The sequence below is a fragment of the Rutidosis leptorrhynchoides genome, chromosome 6 (assembly GCF_046630445.1).
Source record: "Rutidosis leptorrhynchoides isolate AG116_Rl617_1_P2 chromosome 6, CSIRO_AGI_Rlap_v1, whole genome shotgun sequence".
Classification (NCBI taxonomy): domain Eukaryota; kingdom Viridiplantae; phylum Streptophyta; class Magnoliopsida; order Asterales; family Asteraceae; genus Rutidosis; species Rutidosis leptorrhynchoides.
The window spans coordinates 70,310,056-70,330,903 of NC_092338.1; the positions used below are offsets into that span (position 1 = coordinate 70,310,056).

The window sequence follows — 20,848 nt, forward strand, 5'->3', positions numbered from 1 at the left end:
TATGTAAAACTGAGAGATTCCTACAATAAAAACCAAGTTTACATCACCGGGCCCACAACGACCCGTTTTACAATTTCGTTCAAAAATATAAGTTTCGACCACAAAAGTTTAAATACCAAACGACACTTAGAGCATGGTGTTTGGGGTTAAACTACCCAAATCTTGGCCGAACTTTCCCAAAAGCTTGAACCCCCGAGAGCCACTAGTCCAAGCGAATACCTTTGCCCTTATCTAAGCCGGATCCTAAAAAGGTAAACAACGAGAGGGTAAGCTTACGCTTAGTGAATGCAATAATTATACATATACATATATAACCTACTTACTTGCAATCATGTACACAATTACCTCATACATACAAGCAATATAAATAACATACCAACGCAAGGTACAACGCTAAATCCCTAAGACCACAAGCTAGCACGAACAATAGCATATATAACCTGAATAATATAAATGCCACACAACAAACACATAACCATGGTTAACCAATAGTACAAAGGAATGGTACTTCAAATTTCCCATCGGTGTTCCCAACAACCGTTAGCGTACAACGAATTATAACACTAACCCCGGAGTGGTATCGATCGCCCGAACTTTAAACCCACGCTACACGCCTACACACATACATGACATGGCATCGAACGCCCGAACTTAAATCCATATCATATATTGACCCGATGTGGTAACAACCGCCCGAACTTAAACCCACATCGAATCTCGTACAAGTAAATACATTATATACACACATCTATAATCATTACACTCACCTTGTCGTCTAGGCGATATTTCCAATAACAACTTGAATCCTTCAAAGCGAGTCACCTAACACAATTAACTCTCAATTAATACACATAGTAAGTCGGACTCTCCACCAACTAGCCTAACTAGTGCATTTATGACCCAAATGGGTACTTATGACCCATTTGCCCTAAAATCGCCAATTTAAGGTCCAACTCCTCAACAAATCACTAAAGACTAATAATTAAGGTTCTAAGACTCTCATCATATATAACTAGGGTGTTTTCATACCCATTTTAACCCGCTAGGTCAAACTCACCCATTTGACCCATTTCAAGTCAACCATGAACCCTAATAACACTATCAACTAACAACACAAGTGAGCTAGTGATTTATTAAACCTTTAAGACTCCTTAACACCAATTATGACTTTGAAACCCTAGGTTAGTAAGTCTTGAGTCTTTCATGAACCATCTTTACCCAAAATCCCCAAAATTGACATTACAGGAGGGAAAGTGGTTGGGAGAAGCTCCCAATCCTGGTGATCATTGTACTTTCTTTGCTGGCTGATTTTCTCTGCGTCAACCATGTTAATGGTTAAGTCGGCATTTTTCGCTTTGTCAACTTTCTGCCACGCGAAAGTCTTAGACTTCGAAGCCCCTTCTGCGGCATTTCCCTTATCTTTTTTATGTGGTTTTAGATGATCCAATTTGCCCGCGCGAAGCGCTTCCAGAACCCGTTCCATCAAGTTTTTACACCAATTGGTGTCGTGACCATAATCGTCATGAAATTCACAATACTTTGTTTTGTCCCGCTTGCCAAATTCTGTAAGCGGAGTTGGAACCGCGAAGGTCGCGCATATTGGCTCCGTTGCCAAAATTTCCTTGGGCATTTTGAACAAACTTTTGAGCAGCGCATAGTTCTGATTATTGATGCCGCGCTGATTATTGTTTCGATAATTGCCACTGGACTTCCCCTTGTCACTCCTGATAGGACCGCCGCTGTGATATCGTCCGCGAGAGTTACTTCCGCGACTTTGATCACGCGATCGATCATCATCATCTTTTCTTTCGTTTTGCGAGCTAGCGGTGGGAATATCGTTATCTTCGTCACTCCGCATATAATCATGGCATTCTTTAAGTGCCTCAGCATAAGTTGCTGGCACCGTATGGCGTAAACGCTTAACCAGCGTCGGGTGACGCTCTGAATTTATACCATGTATGAGCCCTGAAATCTGCTGCTCTGGCTTAAGATCTGGTATGCGCAGGTACTCATTAGTATACCTTGTGAGAAATTCGCCCAAAGATTCCTTGGACTTCTGCACGATGTCATGGCATTCAATGTGAGTGTGCTTGCGTGGTCTCTGATTCTGATATTGTAGCAAAAACTTTGTCCGCAGATCTATAAACCCGGCAATACTACCCGCCGGCAACTTATTAAACCACTCACGAGCAATACCCTGTAGTGCCATAGGAAATATCTGACACGCAACCGGATCCACCCAGCCTTGAGTGCGCATTGCGCCTTCGAAACGCTGTAAAAAATCATCTGGATCGGTCAGGCCATTGTAAGTACCCAACGTGCTAGGTATCTTTGGTGCTGATGGAAATGGGTATGCGGTTATATGCGGAGGAAACTTGTCAAAGGTAGTTGGTAGCTCGAAGGGTGGTTTAACAGGATCCCCTTTCAAGTTTGCAAAGAAATGCTTCATCATGTCCTGAACAAAGTCAGGTTGTGAAAATAAGTGAACCATATCAAAAGGTGCGGCCTGCATGAATTGACTTGCAAGATTTGCCTGCCCTTGAACATTTTGCCAAGGTTGACCCTGCGTCTGCGGATATAACCAAGGCTGCTGCGTTGGAAAAGAGGGATGACTTGAAGACGCAGAGTACACAGGTGGTTGTAAAGGAAGTGAAACCTGTGGCGCAGATATCTGCGAAACCTGAGGATACACACTTAAAAGCCCAACTGTATGCGCTATGCTTGGCTGCTGTGCTGTTATCGGCGCCCAATGAGAGTTTGCATCTGGGATGACACCAAACCCACAACTATTAAGTAACGCCTGCGCATCCGCAGGAGTTAAAAATTGTGAAACTGGGCGCGGTGGTTGCCAAGGTTGCAACGGTGTAAATGACGAATTCTGCTGAATGCTCTGCGTATGCAGAGGTATTGAAACAGTGGTACTGTAAATAAGTACCTGGCCGCAGCAAACCACATGCGGCCCCGTTGTTCCACCGCTAGTGCCTGCCAAGATGACCCTTGGATCCACTGATGAAAAGTCCAGCCGCGTGGTTGTGACTGGTGAGTTTGCTCTTGGCGGTGTAATCCCGTCTGAATATATCGGCTTGTACCTCTGAAAGGGTTCGCCGGATATAGGTGGAGGGTACATCGTGTACCCCGCCTGAATAGCCGCCTCCATAGTCATAACCGGTGTCTGTTGACTACCATACGGTGCGTTTTGAATATCTGTTTGGGTATGTTCCGATGATTCCTCGGAAGTCATGACACTGTTAAAGAAAAAATTCAAAAATTTTGTAAATAACGAGTCATACAATTCAAAACCTTAAAAGAAAAAGCAATTAAACAGTCTTGAATTAATTCGACTCTCAATGAAAGCACCACTTGATCATGCATATTTTTACCATAGGGTTAAATATGTCTGCTTAATACGTAGAGGGGTTTAAGGATCTTAGAACGTGGCTCTTCGGTCCGGCTACCGTGAATAACCCTGGCCGACATGATGATGTCGGCGGGGTGGCCAAGTGATTAAGTCCACCTCTGATAACGGTCGTCGATCAAGAGGCCCCAAATAAGGTCGTAGGTACTAGCTTACGAAAGACTAACCTGTTAACCTTGAAAAGATGCTGAATGATGCTTTTTTACGTAATGTGTATCGTAGGTGATGATTACGTAATATGCTGTGTATCGTAGGTGATGGTTAGGGTTTGTATTTATAGGCAAACCCTAATTCTAGAACCGTCCCAGATCATGATAACCTCATCCATAACTGACTCTCCCGAATCACGGATATAATTATGGAAAAGATATTTACTTGACAGCTAAGCAACCGCTGTACCGAGAACAAAGGAATCAGATACAATCCGCATACCGCATAGCGCACACAACCACACGCATACGCACACTATTAAGCGTCCGCATGCATATGAGGTGCGTATGCGGGTTGTGGTATCATTACATATGGGTTTTATGTTCAACCCTAACCCAAACCCTAACCATTTAACACTAATTAAGTAAGAAAATGGAGATTAGGACTTACCACCACTATCACCGTGTAGCTAGCGACTAGATGAACAACTTTACAACGCGAGCTAAGACCCGAAAATAACTTCTTCTTCCTTTGCTTGAGCTCTCTCACTCTAGGAATCACTCTCTCTCTCTCTCTCTCTCTATAATGAAGTGAAGAAGATGAGGTTGGTGTAAGTGGAGTAATGACTCCCCCGAAACTGACCTAAAGGCCTTCAATTCGTTCCAAGAGTGAAAATACCAAAATACCCTTTAAAATATCTAAAAACCCAAACTGGCCCGTCAGTGCTTCTGGACGGCATCCCAAAATCCGGACGACGTCCAACCCTTAAAACTTGGACGGCGTCCCAAGCTTTGGACGGCGTCCCACATGCTGAACAAAAACAGATGTTACAGAAACGATTTAAGAATTGAGATTTTGAAAAAAGAAATACGCGTACAGGGTAAGGAGAGTAACAAAGAAAAGAAAAAAAATATCTTTCTTCTTCTCTAATGCATATGTAATATATAAACTGATACTGCATAATTGAAGTAGAATCACGAATGAATCACAGGTTTGGCTCTTATTGAAAATGGACGTTGACAGGCTTTCACGGGTATACAGAAAATACAGATAAGAAAAGAAAAGAAATCTGAATCAGATGTTGATAAATAAAAAAAAATTACGCGTATAACTATCTGCAATCATATATGTATATAATTGAATATTTATTAATAATAATAAGTATATAATATTAATAATAGTAATAGAAATAATAATTGATAAAAATAATTAGTAATATCAATACACATAATAATACTAGAAGTAATAATAATAATATGAATAATAATACTAATAATAATAAGAATGATGTTAAAAGTAATAAAAATATTGATAATAAAGATTATAAATGAAAATGATAATTGTAAAGATAATAGTCATAATACTAATTATAATTTTACTATTAATTATAATAATGATATTAATAATTATAATAATATTAATATTAATAATAATAATTAACAAATCAATTGTATCAAATTTTCTATTTATGTTTAATAATGATAACACTGTTATTTATATTAAATATTTATTCTGTTACTAGTAATAAAATTAGTGATAATGATACTATTGGTAAAGGTAACAAATTACATGCATTAAATTTTATATTTATATATTATCTTTAATAATGTAACTAATACTGATATTAATCATTAATATTAGTAATAGTAATAATGAAAGTGATAATAATATTACTATTACTATAACATCTATATTTTAACTCGTTAATAGTATATTATTAGCTATGTAGTATTTATTAATCATTTATAATAATTTTTATTGATTGTTTATTATTTATAATCTATATTAATTGCACATAGAAATCATATATATTTATATATAAATTCATTTTAAATTATCATAATTATTTTGTATCTTATTTTATTTATTTAATTCTAATGTTTAAATTATATTTTATAATTTTTAAATTAATATACATATACTTACATTTACATATACATGTTTATTTACAAACAATTGTTCGTGAATCGTCGGGATTGGTCAAAGGTCAATTGAATATATAAACATAGTTCCAACATTTTCGAGACTCAACATTACAGACTTTGCTTATCGTGTCGGTAACATATAAAGATTAAGTTTAAATTTGGTCGAAAATTTCAGGGTCGTCACAATTATCTCCCCCGTTTGGATGTCCTGTAAAATGCAGAATGTAGGGTGTAATAAAACGGTACAATTAAGTTCTTTTGTTAAATGACTCACAGATAATAATTTATGAGAAAGAGCGGGAACGTAGAGACAATTTTTTAGTTTTAAAGTCGGTGAAATTTCAACCATTCCCCCGCCCTTGACTTGTATAATCCCGCCATTAGCAGTTTTAATCCTTGTTTTGTTTGGTTTTGTGTTAATAATGATATCATCTTTATTAAATGTCATGGTGTCGGTGGCACCACAATCGATGATCCACTCATTACCTTTTGTTTTATTAGAAACGATATTAGTTGACGAAATATTGACTTGGGACTTAGTTTGTAAAGTTTCAATAAAGACATAATTACTCCCGTCGTCCTTGAACTTATACCCAAATCACACGCGTCGTCCTTGGAACTTTTTTTGAACTCACGTCGTCACTAAACTCTCTGTAAATCACTCTTGTCATCCTTCTATCAACATGCCGTTCAAATGCCCCGTTAACCTGCATCATGTGCGTAGCACGTGGGGGTATTTCTGTCTTTTTCCATCTTTTACCCATTTAAATATCTCAACCACCCTAAATATGTCCCCCATTCTCTAATAATTTTTCTTTTCTTTTTTTCTTTTCCCTTCACTCCTCTTATCCACTTTTCTCTTATCCATTGCACCACCATTAAACTGCTTGTAACATGCTCTTAAACATCATCACACAAAAAAAACTAAAAATCAAAATCTCTGATTCATATACCGATCTCTCTCTGATTCATATTTTAATTAAATCATATCAATGCTACTAGTTCATGAGTGGTCACGTGCGTAGTTCATGAGCGTTCATGGTCAATTAAATTAATTGAATCGGTTCATATTTTATCAAAATCTATGATTCATATACAGGTCACGTGCATAGTTCATGAGCGGGATCGATCGAAGATGACAAGATGATAGATGAAGATGACAATGGGTTTAATTCAACGTTCACCATCTTGATTTGTACGGAGTAATTGATTTGCAGATCCATTGGCAACAATAATGATATTTCAAGATCTGGAACCAATTTACTTATTTGAGTGTGTTGGGGTTTGGATCTAAACCCACAAACACAAAAAAAAACGCATATACGAATTGAAGGTGGTGGTTACAGCGATGGTTATGGCGGTGTCTTCAACCACCATGGCCTTCGTCACAATGAGATCTGGAAATCGAAGTCATGACGGTGGTGGAAATCGATGCATATGATATAGAACGAGATTTGGGAATAATTGTCTATGGGTGTGTTAGGTTAGAAAATGACTATAAAAGAGAAAAGAAAAAGAGAAAAGAAAATGAAAACAAAAAAGAAAAAAGAAAACAAAAAGGAAAATTGTGTTTACATGATTTGTGTAAACTGATTTAAGGATGAACATGAAAAGTGGAGTTAAGGATGAAGATGAAAAGTGACCCAGGTGAAATGGATCTTAGAATAGAAAAGAGAAAAAAAAAAGAAACAAAAAATAAATTAAATTATTTAATTAAAAAGTAATAAAAAACTAAACTACCCTCACATGCTTCAAGTTAGCGGTTAATTTAGACGGTAATGAGACGGAAGGACGACAGACGTTATTTTTTGAAAGTTGAGTGACGACATGAGTTCAAAAAAAGTTTCAAGGACGACGCGTGTAATTTGGGTATAAGTTCAAGGACGACGGAAGTAATTATGTCTTCAATAAATGTGGTTTTAATTTTGCCTTCTTCACCCCAAGGTTTAGTTTGTAAATTTTTATTGTTGGAGGTTTTATTATAAACATTACCACAGGGACTGTTGGTGTCAAATAAAAAACTTGGGGGTTTAAAAAGGGGTTTTTGACACTGGTTTGGGACAAAATACCCTAAGCCGTTCGTTTGTTCTAACCCACCCAATTTGGTGGTCTGTGAAATTGATTTGGGCGATTTGGGTTCTATGAACCCTAACCCTAGCCCATCGTTACCTCCACCAGATGAAGATGATGGTTCGGCTGCAAGTAATCCGAAACCACCTTGAGTGATTGTACCAGAATTGGTGGCCTCTTGGTTGTCTTTGGTTGTAGCCGCCATTGCTATGGAAGCTTTTCCTTTTTTATGCCCGTCATTCCACCATTCTGGATATCCTACGATTCTAAAGCACTGGTCTGTGGTGTGTCGTTTCATACCACACTCATCACACTTTAGGTTGTCCTTATCCCGGGATGATGACTTATAGTCTGACCGGCGTTGGTTCTTTGTTAGCAATCCATGGCCGTCGGAATCTTTGGATTTCGATGCCGGTGCTATTAGGCCACTGGCTATGCCAGATTGGGTAAGGACATCTGTTTTATTGTTAAATATGTATTGATGTGCATTTTCTTTACGAATTGCAGCATAAGCTCCTTCGACAGTGGGTAAAGGTTCAATTCTAAGAAGCTCGCGTTTGATATTGTCATGTTTGTGGTCTAAGGCATTTAAAAATTGAAACAGTTTTTGTTCTGACCTGATGTTATTATATTTGACAATATCATTCGGATGCTCCATTGGATTTGGATCTCTCATTTCGATCTCTCCCCAGATTCCTTGGAGTTTTAGCCACAATTCTTCAATGGACTTGCCATCTTGTCTGATATTGTTGGCTTTAACATGTAAATCGAATGTTTGCAATTTGTCTTTGCCTGAACTGTAGGTGGTGATGAGAGCATTTCATAGTGCCTTTGCTGTTGGAAACTAGGTCATATTGCTTGCAATCTGTGGTTCTATGTTTTGAATGATCCAGGAAAACACCACCAGGTCATCCTGGTTCCATTTTTGGTTGTTGCTTGTTGGTGGATCCTCGATTAAATGATTAAGGAGGGTCTCGGATTTACCTCCGATGGCAACCTTAATCATACGAGACCAAAGTGAAAAATTTGAGTTGTTAAGGGCAACACTGATTTTCAACGAATCAGGATGCCTTTGTGATTGGTTTTCACTGTTGGCTTGGATTAACCTAGCCAATTGGCTAGTTAATTCTGTGATAAGTTGTTTGTTTGGGTTTTGGATGTCATCCTCTCCAGGCATGATAACCACTCAAGAGAGAAAAGAAGCAAAAAACTAAAAAAAAAGGCAGATGATTTGAGTTGCTGTGATTGAAAGATTAAATCTTCAACACAAGCTCTGATACCATGTTTTGAAATATAAATCTGTATTGTGATTGTATTGCTTGAAAAAGATGAGTAATCTTTACATTTACAGGGTCCTATTTATACTATACAATACAAACGGCTAGTTGTTTATACAAGGAAAGGAGCCTAAATCTATTTATGGAAGATATCGAGCTGTCAATTGTTGTAGCCTGCTGTGATTCTGCTGTATCCTCAAAGAAGGGAAATGATGAGGTTAATAATCTGATCCCAATAATTTCTAACAAAAATCAATTCATCAATTAGGTTAATTTGATCATTATATATGAAAATTTTGAAAAAAAAAATTGAGAAACATTTGTTAAATTAGATAAAAATCATGCACAAATTCTACTTAACGGAAACAGCAAAAGTTACCCTTTACAAGTTTAATTACTCATTATTAACTTCATCCATTTTAAAATAGTTGTCTTTTTGACTTTTCTAGGTCTATCTTTGTTTACCTCAACTAATACTGTGTTAGTGTGTTATACCCAAGGTTGAAAAACTCGAAACTCATGAAGTTCTTGGTGAGACAATTTATAGGAGTTCTCGGAAAACTCGGGAGAACTCGGTGGTTAAATTTCGTTGACTTTTAATATAAATATATATATTTATGAACAAATGTATGTATAAATATTAGACTTTTGAGATAATTTTCGAGATTTGATTGATTTTTTCGAGATGTTGAACAATTTGACCGAGAAGTTGACCTATTTTTTCGAGAAATCGGTTGTTGACCAATAAATTACGCGTTGACCGATTTTTTGCCGATTCATAAACGAGTTCTCGTCAGGATTGAGTTTTCGAGTTCTCGCCGAGTTCTCGATGATTTTTTCTGATTTTTGCAACCATGGTTATACCTTTCTCAGCGTCGACAGGTACTTGTCTTGTACAATTGTTAATAAAATTTATTGACAAAATTACGTTGTTGGTCCCTTTAGTTTGCTTAAAATTGAGAGGAGTGGCCTATTTTTTTATTTTTATTTTTTGGTTGGTCACTTCACTCTGCAAAAGTTACGCGGTTGGACAGTGAGCCTAACGCTCATTAAAAAGTTCCGTTAAATTCAATCATGTGTCAATCATGTGAGGGCATTTTTGTCACTTAATTTTACACTCTTAACAAAACCCACATCTATTACCTGCAACATCTTTATTCCCTATTCGTGACACAAACACATATCTGAACTGATTAATCATTACACAAACACATATGCCAGTGTACTATATCTAATACATCTGAATCAAACCCTAACAAATCTGAATCGTTAAACGAAGATGGATTTGGTCCAGTTAATTTGTTGGCGTTTAAAGATATTAAAAGGGGAATTAGGAGGTAGTTATAATACAGGGTATACTTCTGATAAGAATAGAATACATAGGGTATTTAGGATTGCCTCGATCTACCGACGCCGCCATCTTTATTAACCATCGTCGCCACCATCTTCACTCACACCATTGATGTCACCCGTCAATGAACGAACCCTAGCATAATCGTCACAGTACGAAAACAAAAAAAATCGTCACATTGGGTTGTTTTAGAGATGACGATAGAAAAAACAAATAAATCGAACAAAATTTCTTCACCAGGGGATATACTTTAGAGGGTGAAGATAACTATTTACCATATTTTGATCTCGATTGAGAGTCGCGGTTGGTCTTTGTTCGTTCCAACAAGTTTTGTTGATGTCGGAGGCTGGCGATGGACTTGACACTGTGTTGCCTATCCACGCCAAGCTTCGCGCGTTGGTGACGGTTGCTTAACTCACGCACATGGTCTTATAAAGGGTTTAGAGGTTTTTAATTAAGAAGAAGGTTGATCAAACATATTCCTGCGTCTAGGGCAAGAAGTACGCTCGAGTGTGAAAGGGGGTTTTAAGAGATCAGCGATGTTAACACTCTGGTCAGGTTACCGTGATGAACCCTAGTTGAGATGATGATCTCGAGAGGGTGGGTTATGGCTGATGGCCGGAGTCTGGTCGTCGGAGACGGAAAAACCCTACATGTATGTAGGTAAAACCCTAGATGATAGTGATGAGAGGTCAGATCTCATAGTCCTTAAAGAATTAGATTATCAGAGATGTGTAAAAGGTACGCCTCTATTTATAGAGAGGAGATTAGGGTTTCGGGGGAAATAGTATGGGCGGCCAACAAGCCAAGCCCAAGTGCGAGCCCGATGTGGAATATCCACATCATCAAAGGTGAAAATGAAGGGTAAAATAAAATGACTAAAATACCCTCACATGGATGGCACGTAATTCAATTTAACGGATTCTTTTATCGATCGTTAGCCTCAATGACCAACTGCATAACTTTTGCAAAGTGGATTGACCAACCACGTAGAAAACAAGGTTTAGGGTAGTCCGCGCAATTTGAAGCAAACAACGGGGACCAACGGTGTAGTTTTGTCAAATTTATCTGAATGTACTGAACTAAACTCTAAGCGTATAATGTGTTTCAAGGTCGGATTTTGGAGCTTGCAAGGTGTGCACTTGCACATAACCCATTATTTAAAGTAGCCTTTGAGTATATAACCCAACAATATATCTAAGTCCATTTGTTTATAGAGTTTTAAAAATTAAAAAGTTAAATACCTAAATCCTCATAGTAAAAAAGGCATACTTTTTAATTCTTGAGCAAAGCTTATAAATTTATCAGGAGGGCTCTGATGTGTTCAAGGGAAAGGGTCCAAATGAACTTCAAATGGCAAGATTTCCACACCTGCTGCACCAATCTTTTCTGAACAACTGTCCATAACTCAATAAAATAAAGGCCGAGTCTGAGTCAACTATGTAGCATATGCATTCATGATCTTCACATGTGCTAATCTAATCTGTTAATTATAAATCAAATATTTATTAATCATAAAAATGATACCTTAATGTGTTTCCATGAAATCACATCTTGGTCAACTTTGTACTAGGTATCAGATAGTCTGATTGACACTTCTTTTTCTCTAAATGCAGTTAGTCTGATAGAAAAAAATTCAAGGTTTCAGAACAACTTTTCGTTCATTCGGGTTTAATCTTTATCATAATTCATACTTCTTTTTAATTCATGTTCAATCATATCATATATTAGTACTTTTGAACTTATCTTTGTACCATTCTTGAGTTTGATTATTTATTGTATACTTTCTGAACATTCTTGAAGTTCAAAATGAGAATCCAAGCTTTAAGTGTTTGGATCCTGCTAAAGTTGCTCGCTTTAGGTTACGCAGTCTCAGTTGATGACTTCGCATTCCCTAATGACGAATCATCGTACCATAGTTACAGTCGATTTACTGAGATCAAGAACCACTGCAGCTCTTTTATATCTTTAGCTTCTGAGTTAAAATTTGATGATCATAAGGCTTCTAGTCTTAAAACTGAGCTTTGTTTCTTCAATGGTGATTGGGAGCAGGACAATACTCATGGAGCAACTTTAATGCCATTTGATGACAGCGATATGCCATACGCCATGTCATTCATCCAACCCTTTACACTGGTTAGTTTTGAGGTTCACAACGTTACTTCTAGTGGACCCCACCAGCCCAAGAACACGGTTAGCATTAGTGGGGTTCTGTCTATAGGCATTACAAGAAATAGCACACTAATTTCTGAACCGTGGTTAAGGTTTCATACGAAACCTGGTATGTCTGCTCTCAGAGTTGACTTTGAAGGCCTTTTTCTTGAAACAGAAGAAAACGGAGGTGAGCGTTTACTTTGTTTGTTGGGTAATTCGATTTTCCCGTTCAAAAAAGTTCTAAAACGATTATCAAATGATTATATTACGACATATTTTGCTGTTGAAGATACTGAAAACGAAGAGCATACGGTCTAGCCACATGACCATATTACCCTTGTTCTTCAGTACCCAAAAAACCCGTCTTTACCCAAAAGCCGAATCCATGGAGAAATGACAAGTTTTAGTAAAGAAGACGAATATGATTACTTCGACAAAGTTCATATAACTTCCCACTCGGGTATCGTTCAAGATTACGATATTGATGAGCTCAAGTTTGAATCTTTTCAACAAAATCCACTTAAAGATGCGATTTTGGAAGACGGGGTGAACAAGTTTAACAACACCGAATTCTGTAGGGTTTTCAAGTATCTCGAACGAGAGGCTTATAAAGTTATGCCAAGTTTGAAACTTGGGGGTCAAAATGGGTTCCAAGATACAGTTGGCCCGTTTGTTCTCAAGAACGAGATTCAGCTCGTTGATCGGAACAACGAGAATATAAGGGTTATTATGCACAAAATCAGCTGTAAAGACGATAAAGTTTCTGGAGTATTACAGATGTACCCTGTTACTATAAAGCCACATGTGGTAGCACGTAGAACGGGTTTATCTACGTTGACTTTATTAGTCAACGGAGTATGGAACTCGTCAACTGGACTACTGTCTATGACTGGATGTCTCGGTCCAGATCTTGTGAAATGCAACTCGGGGGTATTATTGTACTTTCCCAAGTCTTTTTCGACTAAACAGCGAAGCGCTGTTTACGGAAGCATATTTAGTTTGACAAATGCAACTAAACCATTTCATCCTGTTTTCATTGGACTTGAGATGCTTTACCCTGGTTTGTATGATCTTGGATCGTACGGTCGCGATTATCTTTCGTATAACTACTCGAAAAATGATCTAGCCGTTGAACTTAAAGAACGAATCCAAGAACCGCGTTTGATAACTTACATCAAGAACTTACTTTTTACCTATCCTTCAGTCTTTGACAAAAAAGACGGGATTTTTAACATCTCGAGTCGTCTTTTAGATGATCTAAAGATTGATACTTTTTCAAGCTTTGAAACTTTTGTCAACATTGAAGTTTTGTCATTAGGTCCTTTATTTAGAACAAATGACACCTCGTTCTTCGAAGTTTCAAACGATGAGTTTCTCAATGTATCACTGAATCTGCTGATAACAGAAGACCCTAAGAAAGTCAGGGAACCATCGTATCGTCATGTAAAAAAATTATATCTTGAAGGTGTATACGATCTGCATGTAGGTAAGATGTACTTGATTGGTTGCAGGAAAGTTGACTTTGACCATGTGAATCTCGAAAGAGGTCTAGATTGTTTGATCGAAGTTACGATCCAGTACTCACCAGTAAACACAAGATGGTTGATTAATCCGACTGCAAAGATCAGCATTGCAAGCCAAAGAGACCAAACCGATGTCTACCAATTCAATACGATACGTTTGCAGACCTTCATGATTCATGACATAGATCATAAAAAGAATGTTATCTTTCGTAAGATCTTTGAAGGGTACTTTCGTATTTTTCTTCTTTCAATGTACATCGCAAACATATCGATTCTGATATTGAATATGAAGAAATCAAAAGATTCAGTTCCTTACATATCGATCCTCACGCTAACAATGTGGATCATTGGATATGGAATTGACTTGATTCATCGCAAAGAAATCATGATCAAGTCGTCAGAAACACCACATTACGTCAGTCGACCTTATGATCTTGAAAGCTATAAAGGTTATTTGAAGAATCTTGATTATTTTGCAAGGTTTCTTGTTCTGGTTACTATGTTGCAAATGGCTAGAATCGCACAAATGGTGATGAAAGCTCGAAAGTTACTAAGTCAACAAGGTGAGTCAACCCCAAGTGAGAAGAAAGTGATTCTTGTTACTTTCGGTGTCTGCATTTGTTATTTTATCGTTATGATCGCCTTATGTGGCTTTGATCTCTATCAACATGATGTTACCTTCACGAAAGATTATAATATGGCATCATTCGTGCGAGAGGTCTGGTACTCGATTCCTGATTTTCAAAGTTACATGTTAATTCCTCAAATAATCTGTCTTCGTATATGGAAGCCTCGTTTTTTAGGTCCTATATTCGGGCATTTCGTCCTCCGTCAATGGTTGATACTTACGATTCAATTTGCTTATAACAGTGTTAGAGATCCAGTAACTTATCCTGTGTGAAGTCATTTTAATTTGAGTTCTTGAATGTTTAATCTCCTTTGTATTGTACTGTTTCTGGAATAATAAAGAAAAAGTTGTGCTATTGGTCTCTGAACTTTGTTCAAAACTTTTTTTTACTTGAATGACCCTGATGTTTGCACATGTTACCCCGTTGGTCCTCAACACTGACGACGTTTAATCAAATTCTGTAAGTGTTCACATGTGCGACGCAACATAAGGTCACTTAACGGAGTTTGATTAACGTCTATCAGTGTTAGGGACCAACCGCGCAACATGTGCAAAATTTTAAATCCTAACGTGAAATTTTGAACAAAGTTCAGAGACCAATAGCGTAATTTTGTGAATAATTAGGCATCCTTAAGTAAATCCATACACAAACAGAGTGTTCAAACAATACTTATTATTTTCAAGCTTCATAAATAACTAGGTACCCACAAAGAGTGCCCGGTTTTGCTCTTTTCCCCCTCCAAAAAACAAGAAATCAAACGCAAAACCGGTTTTGTAACCAACAACAAGCGTGATTGAAACACGAATTTTCTAACAAGTAACAATACAAGCCGTGGATTCTTCCAATACCGTAACATTTTCAACAACTGGTTGAAAACTGGCAACGTTCTCAAGGCGCTCCCAAGTCAACCGTCGTTTCTCAGCCACCACGGATGATGTTGACTTGTCCTCCTCTGATCGTCCTTGGCATGAAAGAACCAACTCATGATCCACGTCATTCAACATTTTCATCATGTTTTGTGCGAGGTTGAGTACGGTGCGGCTCCAATGGTTTTGGGAATTTTGCTCTAAGGACGAGAAAACGAGAGGTATGATCACTTGGCGGTTACACATGATAAGATGGAGTATGTGTTCGTTGTTCCATAAGAAATGCGCTCGTTCAGCCACCTACATGTTATTACAACACGGTTAGCCCATAAAACAAAAGGATTTCGAATTTGACCAAAATATGCAGAAATAGCCTAGTTTCATTGTCGTGTTACGGATATTAATTGACCAAAATATGACACTATAGGTGACACAAGGCACGTTGGGTTAGGGGCACTGTTAAACGTTTACACTAGAACAAGGCCAGACAAAAGTCAACTTTTGACCCACTTTGACCCAACGATTGACCGTTGCCCGACTTATTAAACGTTTTTCTTCAAAACGGGGTGGACTGGTCACCAAACCACTGCAACAGCCTTTTGCAACCGTGCATATAGGAATAGTGTGAGACCAATTAATACAACCAAATCTATGTACTCACCTAGAGAAAAAGGTAACAGTAGCCTCAATGACTTAAATACACTTTGATTATATTATATCATTAACGGGTCGAAATCGTCCAGATTACGTTTTAAACACTTAAACCGTACAGATCCTCTCATCAAAAAATCATATTATCATAATATATCTTTTACCGGCAAATCTATAATCTATACATAATAATCAAAACTTTCGGAAAAAAACTTTGCAAGCCAACCCGACCCAACCCAACTGACCCATTTTGCCACTTATAAGTCTTCCCCTTAAACATTGCAAGAAATTACATTATGACTTGAACTCTTGACTTTGGATTCCAAATTCAAACTCGAGCAAGCAGCAAAATTATTCTAACGATAAACACTGCAGACATTGTAAAAATTACCTGAAAATGGGAACTTCGAAGACAACAATTTATGCACCGAAATAACGGAACCATAATCTTTTCAAACTCATCAGTATGAATCATTTCAAGCAACTCTTCCAACTCACTCAAGAACATCAACTGTTTTTGGCTATTTGTAACCGGCCAAATTTTCAACAACCCCTTTATAACAGCACTCGAAAGTTTCGGATCTTTCTCTATAAACTGAACCACACAATAAGTTAACTGATGATGATAAACGCCCACAGACTTCGGTTTATGTAACGGAACAAGTGCCCGTAACAAAAACATCTTGTGTTCTTTCTTTAACGGTAACGCGAATCCACTAATCACGCTACCAAAAATCTCCAACAACTCAGCAATCCCGTTGTGTTTTTCAGTTTCGAAAACAAAACGATATATAATGTTACTAACAACCATCCGAATAAAGGGTCTATGAACCATGAATTTACCGTAAACTCGGTGTAAGATTGATTTCAAACACTCTCTTTCTCTAGGATCTTCGGTATCAAAAAGATCAAGTAAACTTAATATGAAAGAATGATCAATATACTGCTTTGCAACTTTTGGGTCAACGGAAGTTTGACTTAGGAATCGAAGGAGTATTTCATATACAAGTTGTAGATGTGACCATGCCGGGTCAAATGACGGTTCTTCATCGTCTGTTTCGCCACGTGGCGAATAAAGAGACTTTTTAGGAGGAAAATCTCGAAAAAGATTGTTTCCACACATTTTACAAATGGCGAATATCGCAGGTTCACTAAGTTTAGGAGATTCGGTTGAAATATATTCAATAATTTCTAATAAAGTTTGACGCTTTACATCTTTCTCGATGGAATACTGTTCTTGATCGTGAAAATCGTATAAATTAGAACAAAGATCTAATTTGCTGATAAGAAGTCTTAGCTTTTCGGAATTTTGAATATCTTTAAACGGTAGATTTGGATCGATCATTTCGCTCCCTGACATGATGCTTGTCGGGAAAATTGATGAAGACATCTTCTTAACGGTATTTAGTTTACTTGAAATGGCGTTATAAGTGTTGAAGAAGCCATTGTTGCCCATATCACTAGTGTTTGTGCTTGAAGAACTATCTCCATCAACATCTGTTAGATTGGTTTTTGATGATTTACGGGGGATTTTTGCAAGGAATTGCTTGATCATGGTGGAAACTACTGAATTTGAAGCCAATAATAAACCTGAGACAAGATAAAATATGAATATGAGCAAATAAACTAAGCAAGATTTAAACTTTAATATCATAAGTAGTAAACTTTATGAGAAACTAGATTATGAGAACCAAAATGCGGGTTCTTAAGGTTGGGAAAAAAAACCACAAAATAACCTACCATAAAAGAAAAGAATTCAACATATGCACCCATCTTTAAAACTATTTTTTAAACTATTAATAGACTTTTTGAACAATCATACTTTGCTTCTTGTTTTAAACGAACTTTGATTCGAACATCGAACCTTGCAAAACTAAAGTATCTTTAACAAATAAACGTCAAGCAAAACGAGAGTTTTTTTCAGCATATAACTATATACGAGTAACAATTAGTCAAATTTGCAAACCATACTGTTATTTTGTGATTTGGCATTTATACAAGTACTGTTCAATGTATAAAAAGGCAAAAAGAGTTTTTGCCATAAGAATAAAACCTCATTAAACAACAAATTTTATCACAAATTAATCTTGAAGTAGGTAAAAATTGGAACTTTTCAAGAAAATGGTGACCACATTCTCTGAAAATTTAATTTGGGTTAATCTCGAAATGGGTTTCATCATATTCCAGAAATAGCATACATTCATTGGCCCAAGTTTGGAACTGTTGCTAAAATTGACATCTCAATAGATACAAGAAAACAATCAAATTAAATAAAAATGCATGTAAATTCATTAACTTGTGAAAAGGGATCTAAGAGTGAAATGTCTAGATCTGAAACCCACATAAAGATCAGCAAAATCATAATTTAGCAAAAAGATTAATAAACCCCAAATCATAAACTGGCCTAAAAATCCCAAATGTGAATGAAATGCTAAAACTTACCATTAAAATTGTCTGAATACATGCAGTCTTGTGTCACACAATACAATATTTACCCATACAGATGAGATATATATACATACAGAATTAAGCAAGTGTTTAAGGATCTATACATACAGATGAGATGTATGTATATGTATATATGGAGTGAGAGAAGGTACCTGGATTTTCAGGGACTAAAATGGACATGAGGTTTGAGAGAAGACATGAACATGAGAGAGACAGAGAGGTCTGCTAATAATAATGGTGAAATTTTATCATAGTTTCCGTTTAACAAATTTTCATTTCCATTTTTTTTTAGAAAGAAAGAAAAAGTAGCCAAATAAAAAGAGAAAATGGTAAAGTACATAAATTTTGATGATGTATGTATGTATAGTACTATTTTGAAAATGGTAAAGTATATTTGAGGCGGCTCAACGCGCTTTCGATGGAGCCCTTCGATCTTCCTTGGAGCGTATTGTTACTGCTTCAGGGCCTGGGTTTGGTGATTGGCAGTGGCGGCTTGCCACCTTGCCATTTGCATTTGGAGGGCTTGGTGTTTATTCTGCGGGAGATGTTCGTCATTATGCTTTTCTGGCTTCTCGATTACAGTATGCTGGATTGCAGACCAAGCTCCTACGTCATGCGGGTATTGTTGGTCTTGGTCGTGCTTTTGAAGATGCATTGGGTCTTTTAATAAAACGGTTGGGTTTGATATTTTAGGTAATCCGAGTGAGGTCGCTGCCCCAATACTCATGAAGAAATTGGCAGATGTTTATTTCACAAATGTTACCGCTTCTGCAGAATCCACTTTTTCGTTATCTCCCCGACAATCAGCCTTATGGAAATCACAGCAGAGTGATCACACCTCTGCTTGGCTAAGGGCAGTCCCTATTTTGGGGTTGGGTCAGACGATGAACGTAAAGACTTACCGATGTGTGTTGTGCTACCGGTTAGGTGTTCCATTGTTCTCTATCTCGACGGCATGCTCTGCCTGTTCAAGGGTTTTTACTGGGGATATTTTCGGGGATCACGCGGTGTCTTGTGCTGGTATGGTGGGTATTAAGCATCGACATAATATTGTCCGGGATTCCCTTGTTGATGTTTGTTATCGATCTGGGATTTCAGCGAGAAAGGAGGTTGACATTGGGTTGTCTGGAGGGAACGACAGGGCCCTCAGACCTGCAGATGTGTTACTTTATTCCTGGGATTGTGGTCGCGATGTTTGTGTTGACTTGACAGGGTCTTCTCTTTTGACACAGTCTGGGCTTTCTGACTTTGTCCCTGGACGTGCTGTGATTAATGCGGCTCGTCGGAAGCGGGTCAAGTACGAATCTAGTTGTCTGGCGATTGGTTATGGTTTCATTCCTTTCTCATTTTCTTCCCTTGAGGAATTAGAGAAAGAGGCAGTTTCTTTGCTAAAGCGGGTTCAGAAGAGTTCGATGGCGCAAGATATTGGTGCCGGTGCTGCTGCTCATATTTTTACTAGGATAGGTTTTGCTATTGCTAGAGGTGTGGGGGGCCCAGATTGTCTCTAGGCTTCCCACTAATTTTTTGTAAGTTTTAAAACTTTTAAGTTTATTATTATTATCATTATTATAATAATAATAATAATAATAATAATAATAATAATAATAATAATAACTAGATCCGAATCGGCCCGCGCGATGTGGCGTGACCTTCCGGGTTGAATATTCATATTTAACGTAACGTTATTGGATAAGTTATTAGGAATATGACGGAACGGAAGACCAAGGAAAGAAAGAAGAATGCACCAAAATGCAAGTGCTGAACCAAACACTGGTGGGTATGTATTTACATAATTAAAGACGCGTTGTTGCGGTTGTGTTTGGATACACGTGGTTAGTGTCTAGTATACTTAATGATCTGCGTGTTTTTAACTCCAAGAAAATCGCGTAAAAAAGGGAAATGAAACCATCGATATGTTGTAGTTAGTTTGAGTTGTTTATTATACGTGTATCAGTGTATGTATACGTATGAAACACAGCCCGAAATATTTAACATTTTTTTTTTTGAAAAAACTTCGGTTTCGCTTGTAGTTAGTTGCCTTGTGTTCGTAAAATTATTTCAAGTTGAACGGTGTTGTCGGAAAAATTTAACGGATGGCGAAGGAGAAGATATGTCCCGTTGAAAATTTGGATGGAGTTTGGTTTATTTTGTTACTTAAATTAATGATTTTACATTTAGAACCCCTGATTTGGGGGTGGAAATAAAATTGTGTTTAACTTCAGGGGTTATTTTTGTTCTTTTTTCCGTTTAGGTGGTGTTTGGTGGTCAAAATGACCAATTTCTTCATTTCATTTAGTATTTAGTATATATATAATATAATTAGAGTTATTATATAATCTATTACTACCTAAAAAGTGACACCCTGTGTCATAAATTAGCCCTAATAAAT

At 37.2% G+C, this 20,848-nt stretch overlaps 2 protein-coding genes across 2 annotated transcripts; one reads left to right on the plus strand and one right to left on the minus strand.

The window, feature by feature from the left end:
* Positions 1-12,735: 12,735 nt before the first annotated feature.
* Positions 12,736-14,766, plus strand: LOC139853747 (uncharacterized). Its single transcript, XM_071843111.1, has one exon. The coding sequence runs from the start codon at positions 12,736-12,738 to the stop codon at positions 14,764-14,766; it is 2,031 nt and encodes a 676-aa protein (XP_071699212.1).
* Positions 14,767-15,122: 356 nt separating this feature from the next.
* On the minus strand, positions 15,123-18,721 carry LOC139852734 (serine/threonine protein phosphatase 2A 57 kDa regulatory subunit B' kappa isoform-like). The gene is made up of 3 exons (XM_071842065.1): positions 18,612-18,721; positions 16,403-17,601; positions 15,123-15,660 (listed from the first exon to the last, which is right to left on the minus strand). The coding sequence occupies exons 1-3, from the start codon at positions 18,637-18,639 to the stop codon at positions 15,304-15,306; spliced, it is 1,584 nt and encodes a 527-aa protein (XP_071698166.1). The 5' UTR covers positions 18,640-18,721; the 3' UTR covers positions 15,123-15,303.
* Between the last annotated feature and the right edge of the window lie 2,127 nt (positions 18,722-20,848).